General features: G+C 32.3%; 1 protein-coding gene across 6 annotated transcripts in view; it reads left to right on the top strand.

The window, feature by feature from the left end:
• The window catches only part of LOC113521626 (high affinity cAMP-specific and IBMX-insensitive 3',5'-cyclic phosphodiesterase 8), a 248,054-nt gene that overhangs the window by 172,574 nt on the left and 54,724 nt on the right, over positions 1-20,756 (top strand). For all 6 annotated transcript variants that reach the window (XM_031909840.2, XM_031909839.2, XM_026907212.3 and 3 more), the window contains 2 exons: positions 2,889-2,954; positions 8,254-8,459. In XM_031909840.2, coding sequence (XP_031765700.2) covers positions 2,889-2,954; positions 8,254-8,459 — 272 coding nt within the window. The remainder of the gene's footprint in view (positions 1-2,888; positions 2,955-8,253; positions 8,460-20,756) is intronic.

Below are 20,756 nucleotides of genomic sequence, written 5' to 3'. Positions count from 1 at the left end.
AAACAGGATCATTTCACACTCTGCCTACTTTGAGAAGATAGGCATATAGAACCAAAAAGTTACAAAACAGGTTGTTAAAATTTACATTAGGAAATAATGCTTTTTGGCTTTTAGGTCGTATCTTCTTGAAAGTTGCCGTAAGTACTTTACAAGTCATGAAATACTTATTTTGTCACTTTCCAGAACTGAACCCCTCTATATACAGGAACTTCGAATTGTATAAAACTTTTATACTTATTTAGAATACCTAAAATCTACAACAGAAATAACATACTAAATACTTCATTTAAGATTTAGTTCCAAAAAAGAAACCAATATGGGACTAACCAAAATATTCTTATATTAATAGTCTTTCGATTAAAAGGAATATATAGATAGATATACAGATACTCGTTATTATTTCCTCTAAAAGATCATCAAAATTTAATTAGAATTAATGGAAATATCGTATCAAATAAAAACACAAAAAATACGGTCAAATTATAAAACCATCTACTTTTGAAGTCACTTGAAAATAGATTAAAGCGTCAGGCATGAATTAATAAGGGCTCTTATTTGTATTTAACGCTTTCAACTTACTATTCTTTATTAAATCCTTACTAATATTATAAATGTGAAAATAAGTTTATATATTCTCATATCTACCTGCCTACCTGCCTTAACAGCTGAACTAATTAGTATGAAATTTGATATGGGATGGATAGATATAGGCTACATTTTATTCCGGTCTGTGAACATATCTCGGACGTGAGGATGTAGTCGCAAATAAAAGCTATTCATATAAAATAACTGCATTATGACATATTTCATATATGTGTAGTAGCGTAGTTATAAATTTATGTAAGAGGAACTTGTCGACAATCGGAAATCTCTATCTCACTTTCCAATTTGTCAATAAATCCCTCTCTAATTAGATTTAGCTCCATGACAAGCAAAATTTTGCTCCGTAAAGAAAAACCGTTGCCAAAATTTTGTCAATCTTGATATGGAATTGGCAGATTCTGTTCTAAATTGCAGCATGAAAATAAACCTTGTTTACAAAAAAAAAATATTGAAATCGCTTTAAAACACAATGCAATTACCTCACCAATAATTATGAGCAACGTAATCGCCTTTGTGTTTAAAAAACTCTCAGACCATTACAATACATATGAGTATAAAAGCGAGCATCTATTTCAGAATAATATATATTTAAAGCATGTGATAATCGGATATATTACCGACGCCGCGGTCCTTCGGGAGCACTGTTCTAGAAGACGTAATACGCTCATAGCGTAGAAAGAGGACACGCTACTTGTACGAGAAAATTATTTCTCCCGGGATCCCGTCGTAGGAATGAAAGGCTATCTTTATGGCTCGCCAAAATTTTATTATACTCGTATTAGGCCGAAATACACGCGGCTAGTTGTTAAATGAATTTCAAAAAGGGAAGTTTTCAATTCGTCTGAATTTTTGCAATTATCAGACAAAAATACGTCATTAATTGTAAACTTATTTTAGTAATTCTTTTTTGCAATCGCTAGAATTTATTCTCGTACTAGTATAATTTTAATTTTGTAAAAATTGAAGCTACCAACTCTTCTTCGTGGAGTAAAAACTGCCCGTTAAAAAGCAAAATCTGTTTAAAAACATGCAATATTTCCATTTTTGGGTGTCCACAAAACAAAATGTTGTAGCATATATACGAAATATCTTGTGCATTTACTATTAAATACACTATTTTGCTGAACAATGGCGCATACATGCAATTTGATTTATATGAGCAAGCCAGTGTCAAAATTTGTAAGTCCCATTTTTAAACTACAAGTACCAATTATTTTATATTTCTAGCTTGTATGCAAAATTGTGTGATAAATAAGGCTAGTATTCAATCAATTAATATGCAGTAACGATATATTTAATTTGTATCAGGACAGTGCATGTAATAACTTACTTGAAAAACTCATGTATCTCGGCCTTAAGTAGGCGACCTATATCTTATGTCGATTTATCGGAAACTTGTCATCAGCACTCAAATGTCGAGTCGATGATCATCCGTGCTTCAATTAGGATTCCGATCAGTTTTATAACATCGCAATCATATTGATATCGAGGAAAGTTTCATTATTTTTAATCTGTTTTCTCTTATTTTCAAGACATATATTACAAGCTTGTTATGTCTTTTTATCGAAAAAATACTAAAGTAAATTGGAAAGGTTTTTATATAATTTTATTATATATTTATTTTATTTTTGAACATAATAATTGCTAAGAATCTTTACATACCTTATATATATATATATATATATATATATATATATATATATATATATATATAAAAATATAAAAGATGATTGTGTATATATTATTTATGTTATTAAAATAATGATTTTAGATTGTAATCAATAATCTAAATTTAAACATGTTAAATTAAGTAATGACGATAATATTCTCAATAGATATGATTATTTTTATTTAATAATCTAGTGCTTATTCAATATAAGCCTTATGTGTTTATATTTTAGAGTTTAGAATGATACTAAGTTTGTTAAGAACAACCTGATATCAAAAAAATATTAAAAATTATATTTACTCAATACTGAAATAATGCTTGAACGTTTATTAATATCCCACTACTGGATTCTTAATAATTTACAAATACCCAGGGCAACATATGTGGCACAAGTAGTAATTACAAAATATATAAAAATGTGTTATTTTTTTAATAAACTATCTACTTCACACATCTTTGCGCGCAAATTTATTTAAATCGGTTCAGTGGTTTAGTTTTTAAATCAAATTAACTGATTTTGCTACAGTTAAAGTGGGTTTTTTGTCAATCTTAATTATATTATATAAAAATATATTATTTGTTGATAATTATTACACAGACGTATCTCTCTTTGCAGAACAGATCCCCTCCGCCATCGTACATCCCCTCTGCGCTGCTGTATGCTCCTCCGGAACCCTTAGAGGTAAGTCAAAAATGCTACCATATAACTCCAGCCCTTAACCAAATAGCAAACATATATATACTAAATAAATCTGAAGTATTTTTTTTTTTAGTTTGTCTATAATAAAAATGCACTAATATTCTTTTCAAATAACCTCATTAATAAAATATACTTTTATATTTATTTACAAGCTACATGAACCATTCATCTGTTACAATAAATTATATAAAAAAATAAAATATTATTTAAGAAATTTTGTTGAATTATATCTATCGTGACACGTGACGTATTGTAATTATTTATGTTGACTTTACTCATGTTTGGATATCCAACTAGTTTCAAACTCCTCTACATAGTCGTGAACCGCACGAACTCCTATTAAGTTCAAAACCAGTCGGACATCCTTAAATTTAAAACGAAAATTAATAAACCGATGTAAATAATTAGAATATAGATATGTTATTTTGTTTTAAAAATTATATCTCTGAACATTATTCCTTTACACACAATATTTTGTAAAATCTATTTTCTTAAATTGAATTTAAATTGCAGTTATGTAAATACTGGGACTTTACGCTAAGTAAATTCTGGATTTAAAGACTTAATAGTCTATGTAATAACAAATGCAATCAGTGTTAATTAAAACGCACATCGTAGCTGGGTGCATAATTTTATTATGCACTTACACTAACGCCAGTAATTAAGTTCACGCGTTGGGATCTTTACAACTGTATACACAAATCGAACACTTAGCAAACGGTTACTTATTACAAAAAAAATCTTACTTAACACGATTAAGTGATGGAGTAAATATTATTTTCTCCCGAAAACAATATTATGGAAAAATTATAACGATGAAAGAAAACGAACAGAACGAATTTATCGATCAGTAGTAATTTTAGCTTCTAAATCGCTCAGCAGCGGCATCAATATAGCTTGCTTGCTAATCGCTTTGAAGTGAAACACAAAACGTGTCAGAAATTAAGATTGTTACAAATATCTTGCAATTTTCGGTTATTGCAATACAGCCGCATAAGAGATGACAAAGCGAGCTTATGGTCGAGGGATGGGCAGCAGCATCTCCCTTAAAACATCATTAAATATTAAACTGCAGTTGCCAACCCACCTGCTAAACGTGGCAACTACTAGCAAAACCTCGTTAACTTGTTTACCATGTCACCGTGCAAGGAAATATCGTGTGCGATAATCACCGAACACTATTATTTCCTTCCCCGTCGGTTTTTGGTTGTCCGAGATACATGGTAAGACCAAGATCTTTCAATGTAACCGCATGGTTATGATCAGCATACCATAATTACAAACAGACTTGGGGGGAAAGGGATTGTTAGCAATGGAGTTCGACATTGCTAGCAATATCAGGTCGACCTCCACGTGGTTTCCCCTGGAAATCATCGTGAACAATTCTTGTTGAATTCGTCACGATGGGCTAACTGACCTGCTTCATCCTCATCTATCATTCCTCACTGGTGCCCCGCCGGTGTATACCGATAGCACGGGTGGGATTACCATTCCATTATCACCCATTAAAAAAAAATTACAAACAGACCATAATGCCGTCGACTAGCACCACGAACTATTATCATCGTGCCAGCCTTTTTTTGCCCACTGCTGAGCATAAGCCTCCTCCTTGGAGAGTTTTGCCAGTAGTTGCCACACTTGGCAGCGGATTGATAACCTCAGTTAGGCTATAAAGATGTTTTGAGAGGGACGCTGCTGCCCATCCCTCGCTCTCCCGTAGTCGCCTCTTATGACAATGACAGGAAAGGAAGTGGAGGCGTATTCTATACCGGGACCACACAGCCATACAAACTGTACTGATGTAAAAAACTTGTTTGAAACTCTTATTTCGAACTCTTTCCTCGAAAAGATATCGTGAATTGATCGTTTCAATCGTAGCTGAGACCTTACTTCTTCATCAGATACAGATACAAACCAGTACACTCGTTTGTCTTTTGTGAAAGCATAAAAAAATTATTAATTGGTCTGTACATTAATCATAAATCATTAACACCGATTGAACATCCGTCCAGTGTCCAATTCGATCCGTTGCCGAATACTGAATATCATATATCGTTCATGAAAGGTAATGTTTTACTCCTTTGAAGTTCCTTTATTTATAGGAATTATTCACACTTGTAATAACATAGATAACATTTTATCTGCATTTTTTATTTGCTATGCAGCAGGACTTCTTTATAATAATATACAAATTCAACCTTCATGAGGTTTTATTACATGTCGGTGAATAGAAACTAGAAACTTTTTACTTTCTTTTTATGCAACTTAGAATGGCAAACAAGCTGACGGTCCACCTGATAGAAAGTGATAACCGTCGCCTATAGACATGAGCAGTACCATGGACATAACAGAGTGAACTGTTTCGCCCATGATACCCCCCATGCTTTGCCATTCCTGAGGACTCAGGTGTTATTCCTCTGTACCCTGTAAATTCACGCCATATCCTACCCTTCAAACCGAAACACAGCCATGCAAACACAACTGCTTCACGGTTGAAACACGAATGGGACAGACGTACCCAAGCAATCGAATAATGTACCAATGTGTCATAATCTATCATAATTAAATTACTTGCATTAAATATTATTTTTCTTTACAATTTATGATAATAAAACTTTTATAATCAAATATAATACCTTATCTACAACAACGAAAAATTAAATGTAATGTGATTTAGATAAACTATTCCTAAATAAATAAATTAAGCAATTGTTTTGCAAATTCTGTACCAAACTTGATTTTCTTTTGTTTTTTTGCGATTGATAGGGTTTACTTCCCCGTACCAATTTAGTCACGTTCTCAACGAAAGTCAATGTTTTTGTGAAATAAAGTCTTAAATGGAGCTTGTTATGCAAAATTCTTATGTTGTTTTTTGCATAATTAATTCTGAATGGTTTTTTTTTTCTTATGATATATATAATGTAGTTTGTTATATTATTAGATAGTTAACATGGCACAATATCCAGAACTACAACCAATCAATGTTCTAACTCATGAACACCAATAAATAACTGATACCAATATATGGACATGCAGTGGTCAATCACTATCAACAAAGCGATCAACGGTTATCCTGATCCTGTACATATTTTAGCGTCGTTGTCAATAGCTGTAATTAAGGTCGACGTTAACCAACTGGCTATAATAAATAATACCACTGGAGATATTACACAGCATAATCTGTTTTAAATTTGCGACTTTAATTTAAGTTAAATTAAGATTAAAGCTCTAGAAAAAAAACATATGGAACAAGTGGCCTATAAGCAAAATAAGATTTAGAAACTATTAACTAGATAAATAAATACTATATTGTTTCCTCCAAAAGGTTACATTAGTAAATTTATTACAAATACAAACAATCACAAGAAAAAATAACACTGAGGAAATGACGGGTGGCTTTATCACTAAGAGCGATCTCTTCAAAGCCTTTTGAATAGAGAAAAATAATTATAAACAGTTTGACTGATTAGATCCACCGCTTATCAAAATGGCATAACCATAATCCGTTGGATAGTGATAACTATCGCCAATAGACTAATAGTACAATGAACTTGTACAAAGTTTTATTGTGCAATAAAGAATAAATAAAATAAATAAATAAATATCGCAGAATATACTCTATCTCCCATAATATCCCTCGTATATGTTACTCGTCCCGTTGAATAAAGTTTTATGTCTTTGACTGAAACATAGCTATGCTAGTATAGTTACTTGACGAGAGAAACACGAGTGGGATAAAGATACCGAAGCAGGTGACTTTTGTAGTCTCTTTCGGAGAAATCAGTAATTATCCTTCTTCTTTGATACTCGAATAAAATGATACTTGCAGAATATGATGAGAGGGCAAAATCAATGAATACCTATAAGCACACAAAACAAATATTCACCGTTAAACGACGCCTATTTTTATTTCGTCACAACCTCTCGTAGGGCCTAGCAACCCCACCTCACGTACATACGAACGAAATTGAATTTATCGCAAACTCAATTTCGATAACACGCCGTTGTAAAGTATATTTACATGGTAATCTTCAATGTGTTACTAACTACACTTTTATAACGTATTCCCACCAGACATTTGTGGAAGGTATTTGTACAAGTAGGTGCCTTATGTGCTTGTAAGCGTGCAAAAATATGGTAAAAAATTTTGTAAATCATTTGTAACAACGAGTTTACACAAGAAGTCTGTTGATTTCATTCGCTAGAGTCTAGTTTAGACTGCGATAGTGATTCTCGGCCATATGCCACCTCTTCTTTTTCCGTGGTTATAGTAAGAGGCGAATAAGGGAACTTGATGTTCGAGGAATGGGCAGCAGCGTCCCTCTTATGAGTAAAACATCAACAAAGCCTAACAGGGGTTGCTAATCCGCACGTCAAGTGTGGCAACTAGTGGCAAAACCGTTAAAGGGGAGATCTATGTTCAGCAGTGGATAATTAAGGTCTGACATGATGATGATGATTTCTAATGACGATTTTATGTAAGAAGTCTGTTGATTTCATTTCTAGCGAATGTTTGATTCAGACTGCAGTTGCAATTTAGTACAATAATAATATTTAAAATATTATTTCCAATTTTCCTTCGCTAAAGAACAATTAACTCGATCATGACAAAACTTTTATCGTAACAAAATGGTAGTAACGTTTATTGATTGCAAAAAAAAAGGTTAAAATTGGTTAAAAATATATGTGCATTGAAAATCTTCTTTTTGAAGTTATTTATAAATATATACTGTAATGAATTAAAATCGACTAAATATTGTTCAAATACGTTTAACAATTAAGTTAATCGCTATTCGTCTTAATTACTAACAGTCCTAACTGCAATCTTATATGATTAACCGTTGCGGTTATGCACCTAGATATTATCTATTTCCAATAATCTGGAATCTCCCAATCCTAATTAATTACTTACTCATGCTGGGTTTAATTGAAAGCTAATAGCTAGATAATATTCTAAATTTACACACAATAATGATGTGTCATGTACGCAAAACCATAGGTTACAGTTAATATACTTCTTTTTTATTTTTACCCCTATCAGAAATTGAACAACATAATAGCATGGCAAATTTTTGAGATTGCCACTCTGAAGAGCGAGATTCTACTATTGTTAAAACACTCAGACACAGCCAATGGAGTAATTTTTGACGTAATCGAATTCTAAATAAAATCATATTAAGTTGACGTTACCTAGCCTTAATTCGACGTCTTTTCTATTTGGTTCAAATTTGAATGAGTTAAAAGTAAGATTTTAAGTATACAATGTATGATTTTTTTACAGTTACTATGCGTGTTCCCGGAGCGGGCGTCGCGCGTTTGCGCGGCTGCCTCAGCGGCGGCGTCGCGGGTAGGCGGCGAGGCGCGTACAGTACGAGGGTTACGGGAAACGCTCGAGCTACTGCGACGCGACGTCGACCCGCGACTGCCGCACGTTGTTGTCATAGACGCGCGGCAACCGCAGTCGCTTGACGCAATCGCGCTCGCCAGGTCAGTGGAGGCACACCTTTTCTTCTTCATTCTGATGATTATGCACATAATATGAAGAATGATAGGTGAGGATGAAAGCAGGTCAGTTAAACCATCATGACGATAGTTTCCAGGGGAAACCGCATAGATGTTGACCTGGAGGGTTTGATAATCATTGCTTTAAATATAGGATAATTTATCATCATTCTCTCAACCATTATCTGTCAGAATCTTAGCCATTATCTAAGAATTCTTCCTTCCCCCTCATCTCCTTTGAGGACATATAATGTAAGCATAAGTAATGCTAAATGATTAGTATTTTTGTAACTATTTGCTTTTTACAATATATTATAATATACCTATAATGGGGGGAAAGGGATTGTTAGTAATGGAGACTCCCATTGCTAGCAATATACTCAACCAGGTCAACCTCCTCGCGGTTCTCCCTGGAAACTATCATGGTTAATTCCTGATGAATTCATCATGAAAGGCTAACTGACCTGTTTTCATTCTCATTGATCACCCTTCACTGGTGCTCCGTCAGCGTATCCCATTAGTGCAGGCGGGGTTACCATACCATTTTCACCCATCAAAAAAAAACCTATAGTCTGAACAATAATAAAATATTTTTTGTCATCGGTCACGTGGACAATATCGTAATTTTTTTTTTATACAACTTAGAATGGCAAACAAGCTGACAGCCCACCTGATGGAAAGTGGTAACCATCGCCTATAGACATGAGCAGTACCATGGACATAACAGAGTATACTGTTTCGCCAATGATACCCCCCATGCGTTGCCATTCCTGAGTACTCAGGTGTTATTCCTCTGTACCCAGTAAATTCACGCCATATCCCACCCTTCAAACCGAAACACAGCCATGCAAACACAACTGCTTCATGGTTGAAACACGAATGGGACAGAGGTACCCAAGCAATCGACAGCAAGCAACTTTTGTACAAAGTCTCCCTCTGGTATAATCCTAGTAGTAAGTAATTGTACCTACTTGTAAACCAACTAAAATTATTTTTTCAAATGCACAAAGATACAAATCAATGTAAATACACCTGAATGTAACGAGTTACAGAAATTGCGGTACTCATTAGAGAATTCAAATATTGGAATACCTAAGAGATGAAAATTCGTATTTGAATTTACTTGAAGCCAGGCTGTCGGGAATGTTTCGAAATATCACATTTTCATTCTCGTCACGTCGTTTTCATTTCTATAAAGTTAAATTGGACGGTGGACTGTATGCATATTGCAATTTCAAGTGCTTGTCCAGCTTGTAATTAACCTATACATTGAGTGGACGTGAGGGCTCTTCAGTCTATTCAAAGTAATTTTGAATACAGAATATGTACAGTCTGAAATCGAAATGTTTAACGTCCTTTTAAAGAAGCATTCTTCTAGTAAAATTAAGATTAAGAAACATAGAAATACAGTTCTTCAAGAAATGTATAAAAGTTTAATCTTCTATACCAACTTGACGTAGTAGCCCAACATAGAATGAGTCACCCCTTCCATTCTAAAAGAATTTAATGGTCGAGTGATACACAGTAGCATTCCTCTTAAAACTACTAAAGCCTAACTGCGGTTGCCAAACCACCTGCCAAGCGTAACAATTACTGCCAAAAACCTTCCAAAGGGGAGATCTGTATTAAATAGTGTACAGTGGATATGATTAAGTTGACGATGGAAGCCAAAACATTTTTGTACTTGTGTGTGTGTAATTATGGACATCACAGTGTGGTACTTGAATGAAGTACTTTATCAAGTATTAAGTACATGTTTGTTATCTCAATAGCATCATTTATTATGTCCAATATTTTATATTATAAACAGATGATATTTTCAAAAGAATCGATCATTTTCTATTTTCTTTATTATAATTATATTGAATATCTGCGACTCGCATCTATATCTATAAGCTTAACCCTTCTATGCATGATTTTTTCTATCGGTAAAATAAATCAAGGTGATATAATTCATGTTCAATATTAAAGGAAAAATGGTTATAAAAATAAATTTGACAGGTATGTTTTTTTTTCTGAAATGGACATTAAAAAGGTATCCAGACACGATCAACTTAAAATTAAATTGTTCTTTTTTATAATTTTATGGCATTCAATGTTATGATGTAAATTTCTACCATTATGCAAAGAAGGGTTAAGGCTGATATTAGAAGAATGGAGATTAAAAAAGTAATAGATAATAGAGTAATAATAATAAAAAAATCTGTAAACGTTCCAACCTTTATGTTTACAAATGTAATATTACGTACATATTCATTTAAAGTTTTCAGGAAGCCATCGTACTCCCATAACATCGTTAGGACGACAATAGGCTCCTCTCACGCCGGAAAAAGCTGCCAAGCGCTTTCCAACGTAAACACGATTCCATGGAGAGCAGTACATTTCATCTCCTAATATAGTATATACACATATATACATGGTGTAAGCAAAGTCCTCGGCCGCACATAAAACTTAGAATCTATTAATACTATATAATATCATCATCATCATTTTAGCCGTTAACTGTCCACTGCAGAACATAAACCTTCTCCATAAGGAGTGTTTTGCCAGTAGTTGCCACGCTTGGCAGACGGGTTGTCAAACATACTCGTAGTTAAACTTTCAGAGATGTTTTAAGATGGACGCTACTGTCCATCTTTCGACCATTAAGTTCCCTTAGTCGCCTTTTATGACATCCATGGGAAAGGAAAGGGTGGCCAATTCTATATCGGGATCACACGGCGTATATAGTAATATTGGAACATAATTTTCTTAAATAAAAATAAATAAAAGGAAAAATTGTTTTAAGCATCGCATACAAAATTTACAGTTGGACGCACCGTATTATTATCGGGGGCTCCAGATTTTTATCGTATTTTCAGGCACTTTCCTTTGAGAGAAATTATTTCATTCATTCATTGGTACAACACTCACTTTAAAATATACTAATGATTTTTTATGTGTATAATTTACAATTCAAACAAGTATGATTTTCTATACAAATATGCTTAGAACCGTTTCTTCTATCTGTCTGTGGAATATATAAGGTATACGTATGAGCAATGGACAATTAATAACGTTAAAAAAGATGTTTCAAAGAATAAGAATAAGTAAGATAACTAATGTTTGTCATTTATGCGCAAGTGTATCCAAATATACCAATTTTAAAGCGTTAATCCGTCGTTTCCAAATTCTCACGCGCTTGATAGATAGATAATTTATTTACATTACTTACAGCGCACAAATAACAATAGACATAGACATGCACAGTGAAAAAAGATAAAGGAATACTTACACAAAAAAATAAAAAGTAAAATGCATAGAAGAAGTAAAAATTTACCCGTCATGCGTGTGCCACAGTATCACAAAATGCTCACAACTCAATAAGCTGAGTAAGCTTTGCTCACAAAACAGCAATACACTAATATTCTTTTGTGGTTAAAAAGCCAGCTGCGGAATTCCTTACAAAAATATATAAAAAAAAAGAAATATAGATAAATATATTATGTGTGTTTATTACATTCTCTATTGCTTAATATTTTATTCTAATTAATAAATAAATGGCAAATACCATTAGAAGAATGAATGAATGGTTTATTTTCTCTCCACAAAAGGTAGTATAAAGTGACAACTTGAGGTACAAATTGATATGAAGACAAATTTTGTGAGACACTGATGCTTGCGGTAGGTTTTGAAGAACCTGTGTTATATGTCACCAGTGCCCCATCTCCATGGACTACACAAATACAAGGCAACCAATTAGTGTTATAATACACAGATAACAATAATGAGATATAAAAAGAAGAAGGGTAGTCAAATGTTATTTTCTATCAATTTCAAGCACTCAAGTGATAATTACTAACTCCATAATATTGGGGGGAAAGGGATTGTTAGTAATGGAAACTAAAAATCCCATTGCTAGCAATATACCCAACCAGGTCGACCTCCTCTTGGTTCCCCCTGGAAACTATTATGGTTAATTCCTGGTAAATTCATCATGATGGGCTAACTGGCCTGTTTTCATTCTCATTGATCACCCTTCACTGGTGCTCCGCCAGCGTATCCCGTTAATGCAGGCGGAATTACCATTCCATGTTCATCCACTAAAAAAACTCCATAATATTACATATCACTCTTTGATAAATGAATGAAAACTTTCCCCCAAAGGACGACATAGATTACAAAGATTAACAATATGTACATAAAATGAATATTTAAATTCCACAAACCCAATTACATAAAAGCAAGTTAAAGAGGCAACAATGGGCAGCCCCATCGCCAAACAGCGATCCCTTTCAGGAAACCCAAGGATGGAGAGAATTAAATTGTCTGGTCAAGGTGTAATAGAAAAATAATAAGACTAAAAGATGGGAGAGAAAATGGTTAAATATTAATTTAAACGCAGTATAAACAATATAAATAAAAATATACTTATACATAATAATAATAAAAATTTTTGATATACTAACAAAAATATACGCAAATAAATAATACATACATATATATGAATATGCATATATAGTTGTACTAAGCACTACAACGGAGATTAATAAACATGCACTATACAAAGGGACAGCCTCCGCCACTAATAGCAACGCGATTTTTATTTTACTAGTAGCAATTCCTTTTTCCTATTATTGTATAATAAACGATTGTATCGCAAAAATTAATCTCAGAATATAAAATACTATTACATCAATCAATTTTTTTTAAAGCTTTAGAGATGATTTAAAAATGAGTATGATGAAGCTGTAAAATGTAAAAGAGATTCGCACGACCCATGCCCGGGATAAAATTATTTTTATTTTATTACACTCGCTTTTCCTTTAACAACGTGGGCTAGTAGGTAGATTTATTTATGAAAATGCGAAAAATAAATTGTCATTCTTTTAATATTTAACGCGCAAACACCGACGAAAATAAAATTCGGTTAACGAAGACTATTTTTTTATAAAAAGAAATTTGGGGGTTTTGCGACAAATTTCAATGAAATAACTAAAAAAATTATTAAATTAGCCATTTTTTTTTTTAAATTTTAAAAGGTTAACTTCTCTTTTAAAATTATTCATGTAATGAGTAGTATACACGAATCTTCTTTTGTTATGTACCAATTAATATTATATTAGTCATTAACTGTCTACTGCTGAACATAAGCCCTCTCCATAAGGGGAGTTTTGCCAGTAGTTGCCACACTTGGCAGGCGGGTTGCCAACCGCAATTAATCTTTTAATAATGTTTTAAAATTTACATATTTTCTGTATGTGCTAAAATTTTTAGATAACATTTATAAACTTTATCATAACAACGTGACTGCTATTTCAAATCATATGTACATCTTAAGGCTTTCGAGAACCAGTGTCTAATCACAACTGAAGAGTATCTTATGTCCAAGTGTTTAAGTTGAAAATCCTTTCTTTTAATCTGTCTGCCATCAACAAACATCTTAAGAGTTTAATAGGAGTCGTGAAAGCAAAGCTTTCAAGGGACGAGCCCCTTTGTCTCATGGAGTTCCATAAATGATATTGCTTTCGTGTTCACTCGACTAGACTAATAAACTTCAAACAGGAACCGACACTTGACATCTTGGTGATTTTATTAGAATCCCAAACTGTGTTCAGGGACAGACCGGCACTTCATCTCTCAAGTGCTTGTTAGTGCATATGTACTTGTCAAGTACGTTACACAAGGATTATCAAGTCACTTGGTAATCTCACTACTATTATAAATGCGAAAATGCATGATAGTGAATGGATGTTTGTTGCTCTTTCACACAAAAACTACGAAACGGATTTGAATTAAATACGATACATGGATAGATTATGTCCTAATTAAGAACAAAGATAACTTTATATGCTGATACAAGCAGGCGGAGCCGCGAGATGCAACTAGTATAGAATACATATACATTGTTATAATATTTTGTGCTCCCTAAAAGCGATTTCAACCGGAAACACACATACATCGATAACCAACAAGAAGTTTCCTAAATTCAAGTACCTACCTTAAATCCTTACTAATATTATAAATATGAAAATAAGTTTGTTTGTTTGTTACCCCTTAGCGCCTAAACAGCTTAACCAATCACTATGTTTACTATACACATAGTATAAAGGTCGTTGGCTACTTTTTATCCCGGTCAACATGTCCTAATCACACAGGTGAAGTCGCTGGTAAAAACTAGATGTCACGTATATACTTATATTCAAAGATATATAACATATTTTAATAACGTTTTAATAATAATTTCACGTCTCGTTGTCTTCTAAATAGGCTTAATATCCGTATAATGTTAATTTGAGTTGATTAAAACAAGTCTTTGTTAAACCAAGTGTTCAACCACACTCAATGAAGTTAGCAAGTAAGCCTTCTAAGTGTTACGTTCTTCTGAGGACATCAAAGAAGGCATTCATTTGGAACCCACAAATCTTAATATTAAGGCCACTCTATGCGAAACATTTAATTAATTCACAATGCTCACTAAGATTTTAAACTAGCTGTATCCCCTGGCTTTGCTAGCGTGAATCACTATATAAAGTATGCTATTGGTGCTAAAAAAAAAAGATGGAGGAGGCCTTCACCCAAAGAGGGGTCCATATCCAAGAATCGAAGAAAGAATTACACTAACAATTAGTTATTAAGAAAAAATATAAAATAGATTAGATACTAACAATACTGTAAATATATTAGGAATATGGAAATAAATAAAAGGCTTTATTATTATTATTATTATTGGTGCTAAATTAGGATATAATCTGTCCGTGTACCAAATTTCATTTCAATTATTTCAGTAATTTTTACGTGAAAGAGTAAAAACGAGTCATCCATTCTATCTATTCACTTTATTTTGAGTACATTAATAAAATAAGATGTAATAGTGAGTTAGTTTGTTACCTCTTAGCTCTTTGAAAGCGTAACGAATCACTATGAAGTTTAGTATGCATGTATTACTTACTATATGGGTCAGAGCACAACGTAGGCTATTTTTTTATATCCCTGACATGTAACCAAAGTAGTGGGTAAAAGCTAGTTCAATAGAAATTCTTAATAATACTATTAAATCTGTGTATACCTAATACATATTTTATTTACCTTATACAATACAGGGAATGGAAGAATACAAATATTGATTGTATTTATTGAAACTTAAATGCACAATTAAATAAGTAAGTGTAAATTATATATGGCGGACTTAACACCTAATGACGTTCTCTACCAGATAATCATGATGCAAGCAGCACAATTAAATAGATGGTGCATTTACTACTAAAATAAATACAAATAATATATATTACTAATATATAGTTACTAATACTTATATGTACATCCATTAATATATATACATATATATACAACTATAATTCTAATGATGATAAATCGGAATGTAAATTAAATAAAATAATTATTTGAACATCATATCTATATATTCCTTTCATGAGGAATGATAAGATACAGTCAGAATGCATTATAGTGTTTGTTAACCTCAAAACAATGGAAACTTTGCCCATAAGAGGACGCTCTCCTATACCTACGTACTTATTAGTTCAAGAGGATAATAGAACTGGCCCTTTACTGACTTCTAATGAAATATCAACAACGAAACAATAGAAGGTTCGCTCGAGGCTCTAAGCTCAACTTCAAACATTCAACAAAATTATATAGCATGTTAATAATCTGTCGCATTAAAAAACTTAACTGATTATAATTCTTCTGTGTTAATGAAGAGTATTATGGGCGACACAGTATATTCTTGTTATGTCTATAGTACTGACCATGTCTATAGGCGACGGTTATAACTTTCTATCAAGTGGGCCGTCAATTTGTTTACCATTCTAAGTTGCATAAAAAAGAAAAAAATAATAAACTATGGAGTTTTTGAAAGCAACTTATATTATGGTTATCCATTTTTTCAGACGGCAGTAGTTGTATTGCCGTTTACCTCACTTTCCAACAGTTACAGTATTAAATCCTATACTGATTTATTATGTTTAATTGCCTTAGCCGCTTCTTACGAAATCTTTAGGTAATAAAAATGGAATAGCAACTTTACCTGTGCTTTTAACATATGTTTTTTTTTTAATGAATGATAACTCCGCCTGTGCTAACAATACACACTAGCGAAGTACCAGTGAATTATGATAGGTGAGGATGAAACCAGGACTCTTGACTCATTTCTTGACAATTGACTCATGACAAATTCGTTAATAATTTTCAAGGAGGTTGAGGTACAGGATATTACTAACAACAGAGTCACTAGGCGCTGAAAAAATTGTTATTTAAGTGAACTTAAATTTAAACATTACATGTTACCAACAATCGTCTTCCGGAAAATATACAATTATAAAAGATTCTAACTGTAAACAATTGCTGTGTGTATAAACAATAATAGGTAAATATTATGAACTTCATAGAAGCCTATTTACAACAAAATGAAGTCGGGGACTTCATTTTGTTGTAAATAGGAGACTAAGTGGCTAATTAAGAAATATTACTATATATACTACTATACTATATTTTTTTTAACTACCATTCAATGGTCATCATATTTTTTTTTACCATTCAATGATATTTTTTTTATTTCATCTTTAAATTTAAGATTGAAATCATTTCGAGATTGCAACATTTCTGACTCCATATTATTTTTGCGTATCTAGCGATTAAGAATGTTTTGAAACTCATTCTATTTTAACTTTTTCTTTGATAATTTCTCGTCTGCCATATAATCCTATTTCGATATTTACTTCTCTTATATAACATCGATATAAGCAAAAAGTAATTTGTGAATCAAATCAAATCAAAATCTCATAAAACAGGCGTATACATAATATTTATATTTTATATCACAAATCCACTTTTCCGTGTAAGTGTACTTTGAGTAATTTTTTTTCTCGGATATAGCGCGGCTGCCAAATTATTCGAGGGGTGAGCAAGATTGCTATGTATTAATAGGTATCAAGGGACGAGATTTTAAAGGTCCAGTAAGTCCGTAACCCATATATCACCTTGCATCCTTCAGCGGATCGTTGAATCTTGGTAAACATTTTCCTAACGTCAAATGCCACAAGGTCGAGGCGACCTACCTCCATAATTCTGAGACTACCAATTCGCCCCGACTTCACATGGATAAATAGATAATTTTTTTTAATAAAATACAGCCTGTATTACTCGCTAATAATGTAGCTTTGTATAATAAGTGAAGGAATTATTTAAGTGAAGCATTATACGAGTTTGAGATCTATCTATATAATCATCCCACATCAACCCACTGCTGGGCTGTCGTATCAGCCATTAACTGTCCATCGCTGAACATAGATCTTCACCATATTCAGTAGTTGCTATGATTAGTTGGCGGGTTGGCAGCTGCAGTTAGGCTTTAGTGATGTTTGAGGGACTCTGTTTGCCATCTCTCGAGCATTAAATTTCTTTAGTCACCTCTTACAACACCCATGGGAAAGGAAGGAGTGATCCAAAATAAAAAGTCTTAATAACATCAAATAACATTAATTTAGTACTTCACTGTATCTTTATTTCACGAGCTCAAAACGGTCCCTTCGGTAAAATAAATATTACCAATTATTTTTCTCTTACAAATTAAAATTTCATACAAATACCTGTCTCGTATCTACAATTGTTTTTTTTTTTTTGTTTCTATTCGTTATTCCTGTCTCTGTTATTAGGCGCTTTACTTTTTATTGCTTCACGTAGAGATGTGTATTCTAAAATAGTCCTTTTATATATGATTATAGAATTGTAAAATGAACGATCGTTTTATAATTCATTTTCCCCTACAAATCAAAACATAACATTATGTTAATGTACGTGTACGTACTTTCGAATTATGAAATAAAATATAAATAAATAGAAATGAAGATTGTTTCCCACAAACAAACCGACTTCAATTGTTACAAAATAAGGTTTTCTGATCTAAAAACTATAAACTATCTATAAACTACTATACCGATTTTGATAAAATTTCTATGAGATTAATCTGTAAATATATCCTTTCAGATAAAAAAATAACTTTCCAAATCGATTTATAACTGACATAATTACGATGTAATAAACATAAAAAAATACAAGCGAATCAAGAATCTCCTTTTTTTTAAATTCCGGTCGATTGATAAAATATATATAATGGATGTTTATATATATAATTTATAAAACCTTCATAATATCTCTCAGACTTTAATACATTTAATTTGATGAAACGACATATAACAGAACGTATCTCTTATAGTATTTTGTCATATCACTAGATTTTTTCAATAAAAAGCCGTAATGTATTATATTAGACATCTTTCATTACTAGTATAGTATTATCTGTACGTTCATGATATCTCTGGATATTTCATAACATCCCCAATATCCTTATTACGCTATGACGTACTACATATACGATCTTGCGTGTATAATTATGTTCATTCTTTGTATTCATTGTGCCCGTGTCTCTAATCTTCCAACCTGATAGGGGCGTGGTTGATGTCATCCTTCAGGACAATTGGCACACGCCCCGCACTTTGTCCCAGTTCAAGGATGTTCAGACAATGCAAGAACATGTTTGTAAGTTGCCAGAACCAAGCTTAAATGTTTATAAATCCCTTGTCATTATCCTTGACATATTTGGTAAACAATCCTCCCTCACAGTGCAATTATCCTTCTTTTATCGAAGTTAGATATTTATAAACAAAACGGACATTTACAACAATTCATAAATATTTAAAAACAAAAAAGCTTTTTCTTAAAATTTGTTCATTTGTACAAAAGTAGCTATAGGAATTTCAATAATCTTTTCAAATAATTTTACGTAGTAACTGAGAAATTTTCTTTTCTTCGAATTTACTTTCTGAATTCATTTGAATGAATCTTATCATTTATAAATTAAATCAATTCATTTTACCTATCAATTAAACCTTATAAGAACTTTAGACAAATAATAATGGATAAATAATAACTTTAGGAACGCATTTTTTTAAATTATCTATATTAAATTAAAATATTTAAAAATTTGATCAATGAATCCACCTTCATATCTCCGGACAGCTATCAAGTAACTCCAATTAGTTTTTTTATTATTAATTGTCTTGGCGTGTAATAATGATACTGATTTGTTTTGTGCAATTAAGTTTACTTTTTCTAACTTCCATCAATTGTAAAAAGAAAAAAGAAAATTGGAGAAAAAAGTACAGACGAATCGAGAACATCCTCTTTCGACTATTTCAAACATTTTACTGCTTTCGACGTCGCGCTCCCGCAGTCCCTCTCAAGGGAGGCATCATTTATTGTTTCAACCACCAAGCACTTCAGCAGGGTTGTCACATTTATTTAATTTATTTATTTCAACTTGCTTTTTTCACTTAATTTTCATTACTATCTCTAATGTTTATTTGTGTTAAAAAATTAGAAAAAAATTGTTTCTACCAAAATTTGTTCTTCACCTACGTCGATGATATTTTACATGGCTATACTAGATTATACAATTACGCTTGTTCTTCATGATAATATACATACTTGAGGGGAAAGAGATTGTTAGCAATGGAGTTTGACAGCCTCATTGCTAGCAATGTTCCTTATTAGATCGACCTCCACGTGGTTCCTCCTGGAAACAATTCTTGTTGAATTCGTCACGATGGGCTGGCTGACCTGCTTCATCCTCACCTATCATCCTTCACTGGTGCCCCGCCGGTTAATACCAATAGCGCGAGTAGGGTTACCATTCTATTATCACCCATAAAAAGAATATACATACTTACGCCTCTTGTACATAAATAACTCAACACGCCCCTTGGCGCATAAAAAAATACGTCGGTGAAAATAGAAAAAGTTAGTAGAAATAATTTTGTACGTACAAATTGTTATAATATGTCAAATATTTAGATAGGTAGAGAATGATACTTTGTCCTATACTTACTTAAATATTACAAGTGACCGAGTTCAATTGAATTTAATCAAAGCTCGTTGTATAACAAAAATTTTAAGAAACCAAACATACTCGTATATGCTATTTTTTATTTTTTTTTTGTATGTATACTTCTATAACCATTTTTATTTTATCATTCTTTCTAATATTTTATTCAATTATTTTTTAATTCATCCAATCATTCATTCACTCATAAATACATCTATTCATTCGCTTATATTAAACTTATGGATTCAATCAATATTTACTAATATATGTAACTAGACTGAATATATTTCGTGTTTCTACCATGAAGCAGTTGTGTTTGCATGGCTGTGTTTCGGTTTGAAGGGTGGGATATGGCGTGAATTTACAGGGTACAGAGGAATAACACCTGAGTCTTCAGGAAT

This window comes from Galleria mellonella, unplaced genomic scaffold (genome assembly GCF_026898425.1).
Source record: "Galleria mellonella isolate WM207_F2 unplaced genomic scaffold, CSIRO_AGI_GalMel_v1 utg63, whole genome shotgun sequence".
Lineage (NCBI taxonomy): Eukaryota > Metazoa > Arthropoda > Insecta > Lepidoptera > Pyralidae > Galleria > Galleria mellonella.
The sequence above is the reverse complement of the archived record's forward strand: the minus strand, read 5'-3'. Positions and strand labels throughout refer to the sequence as shown.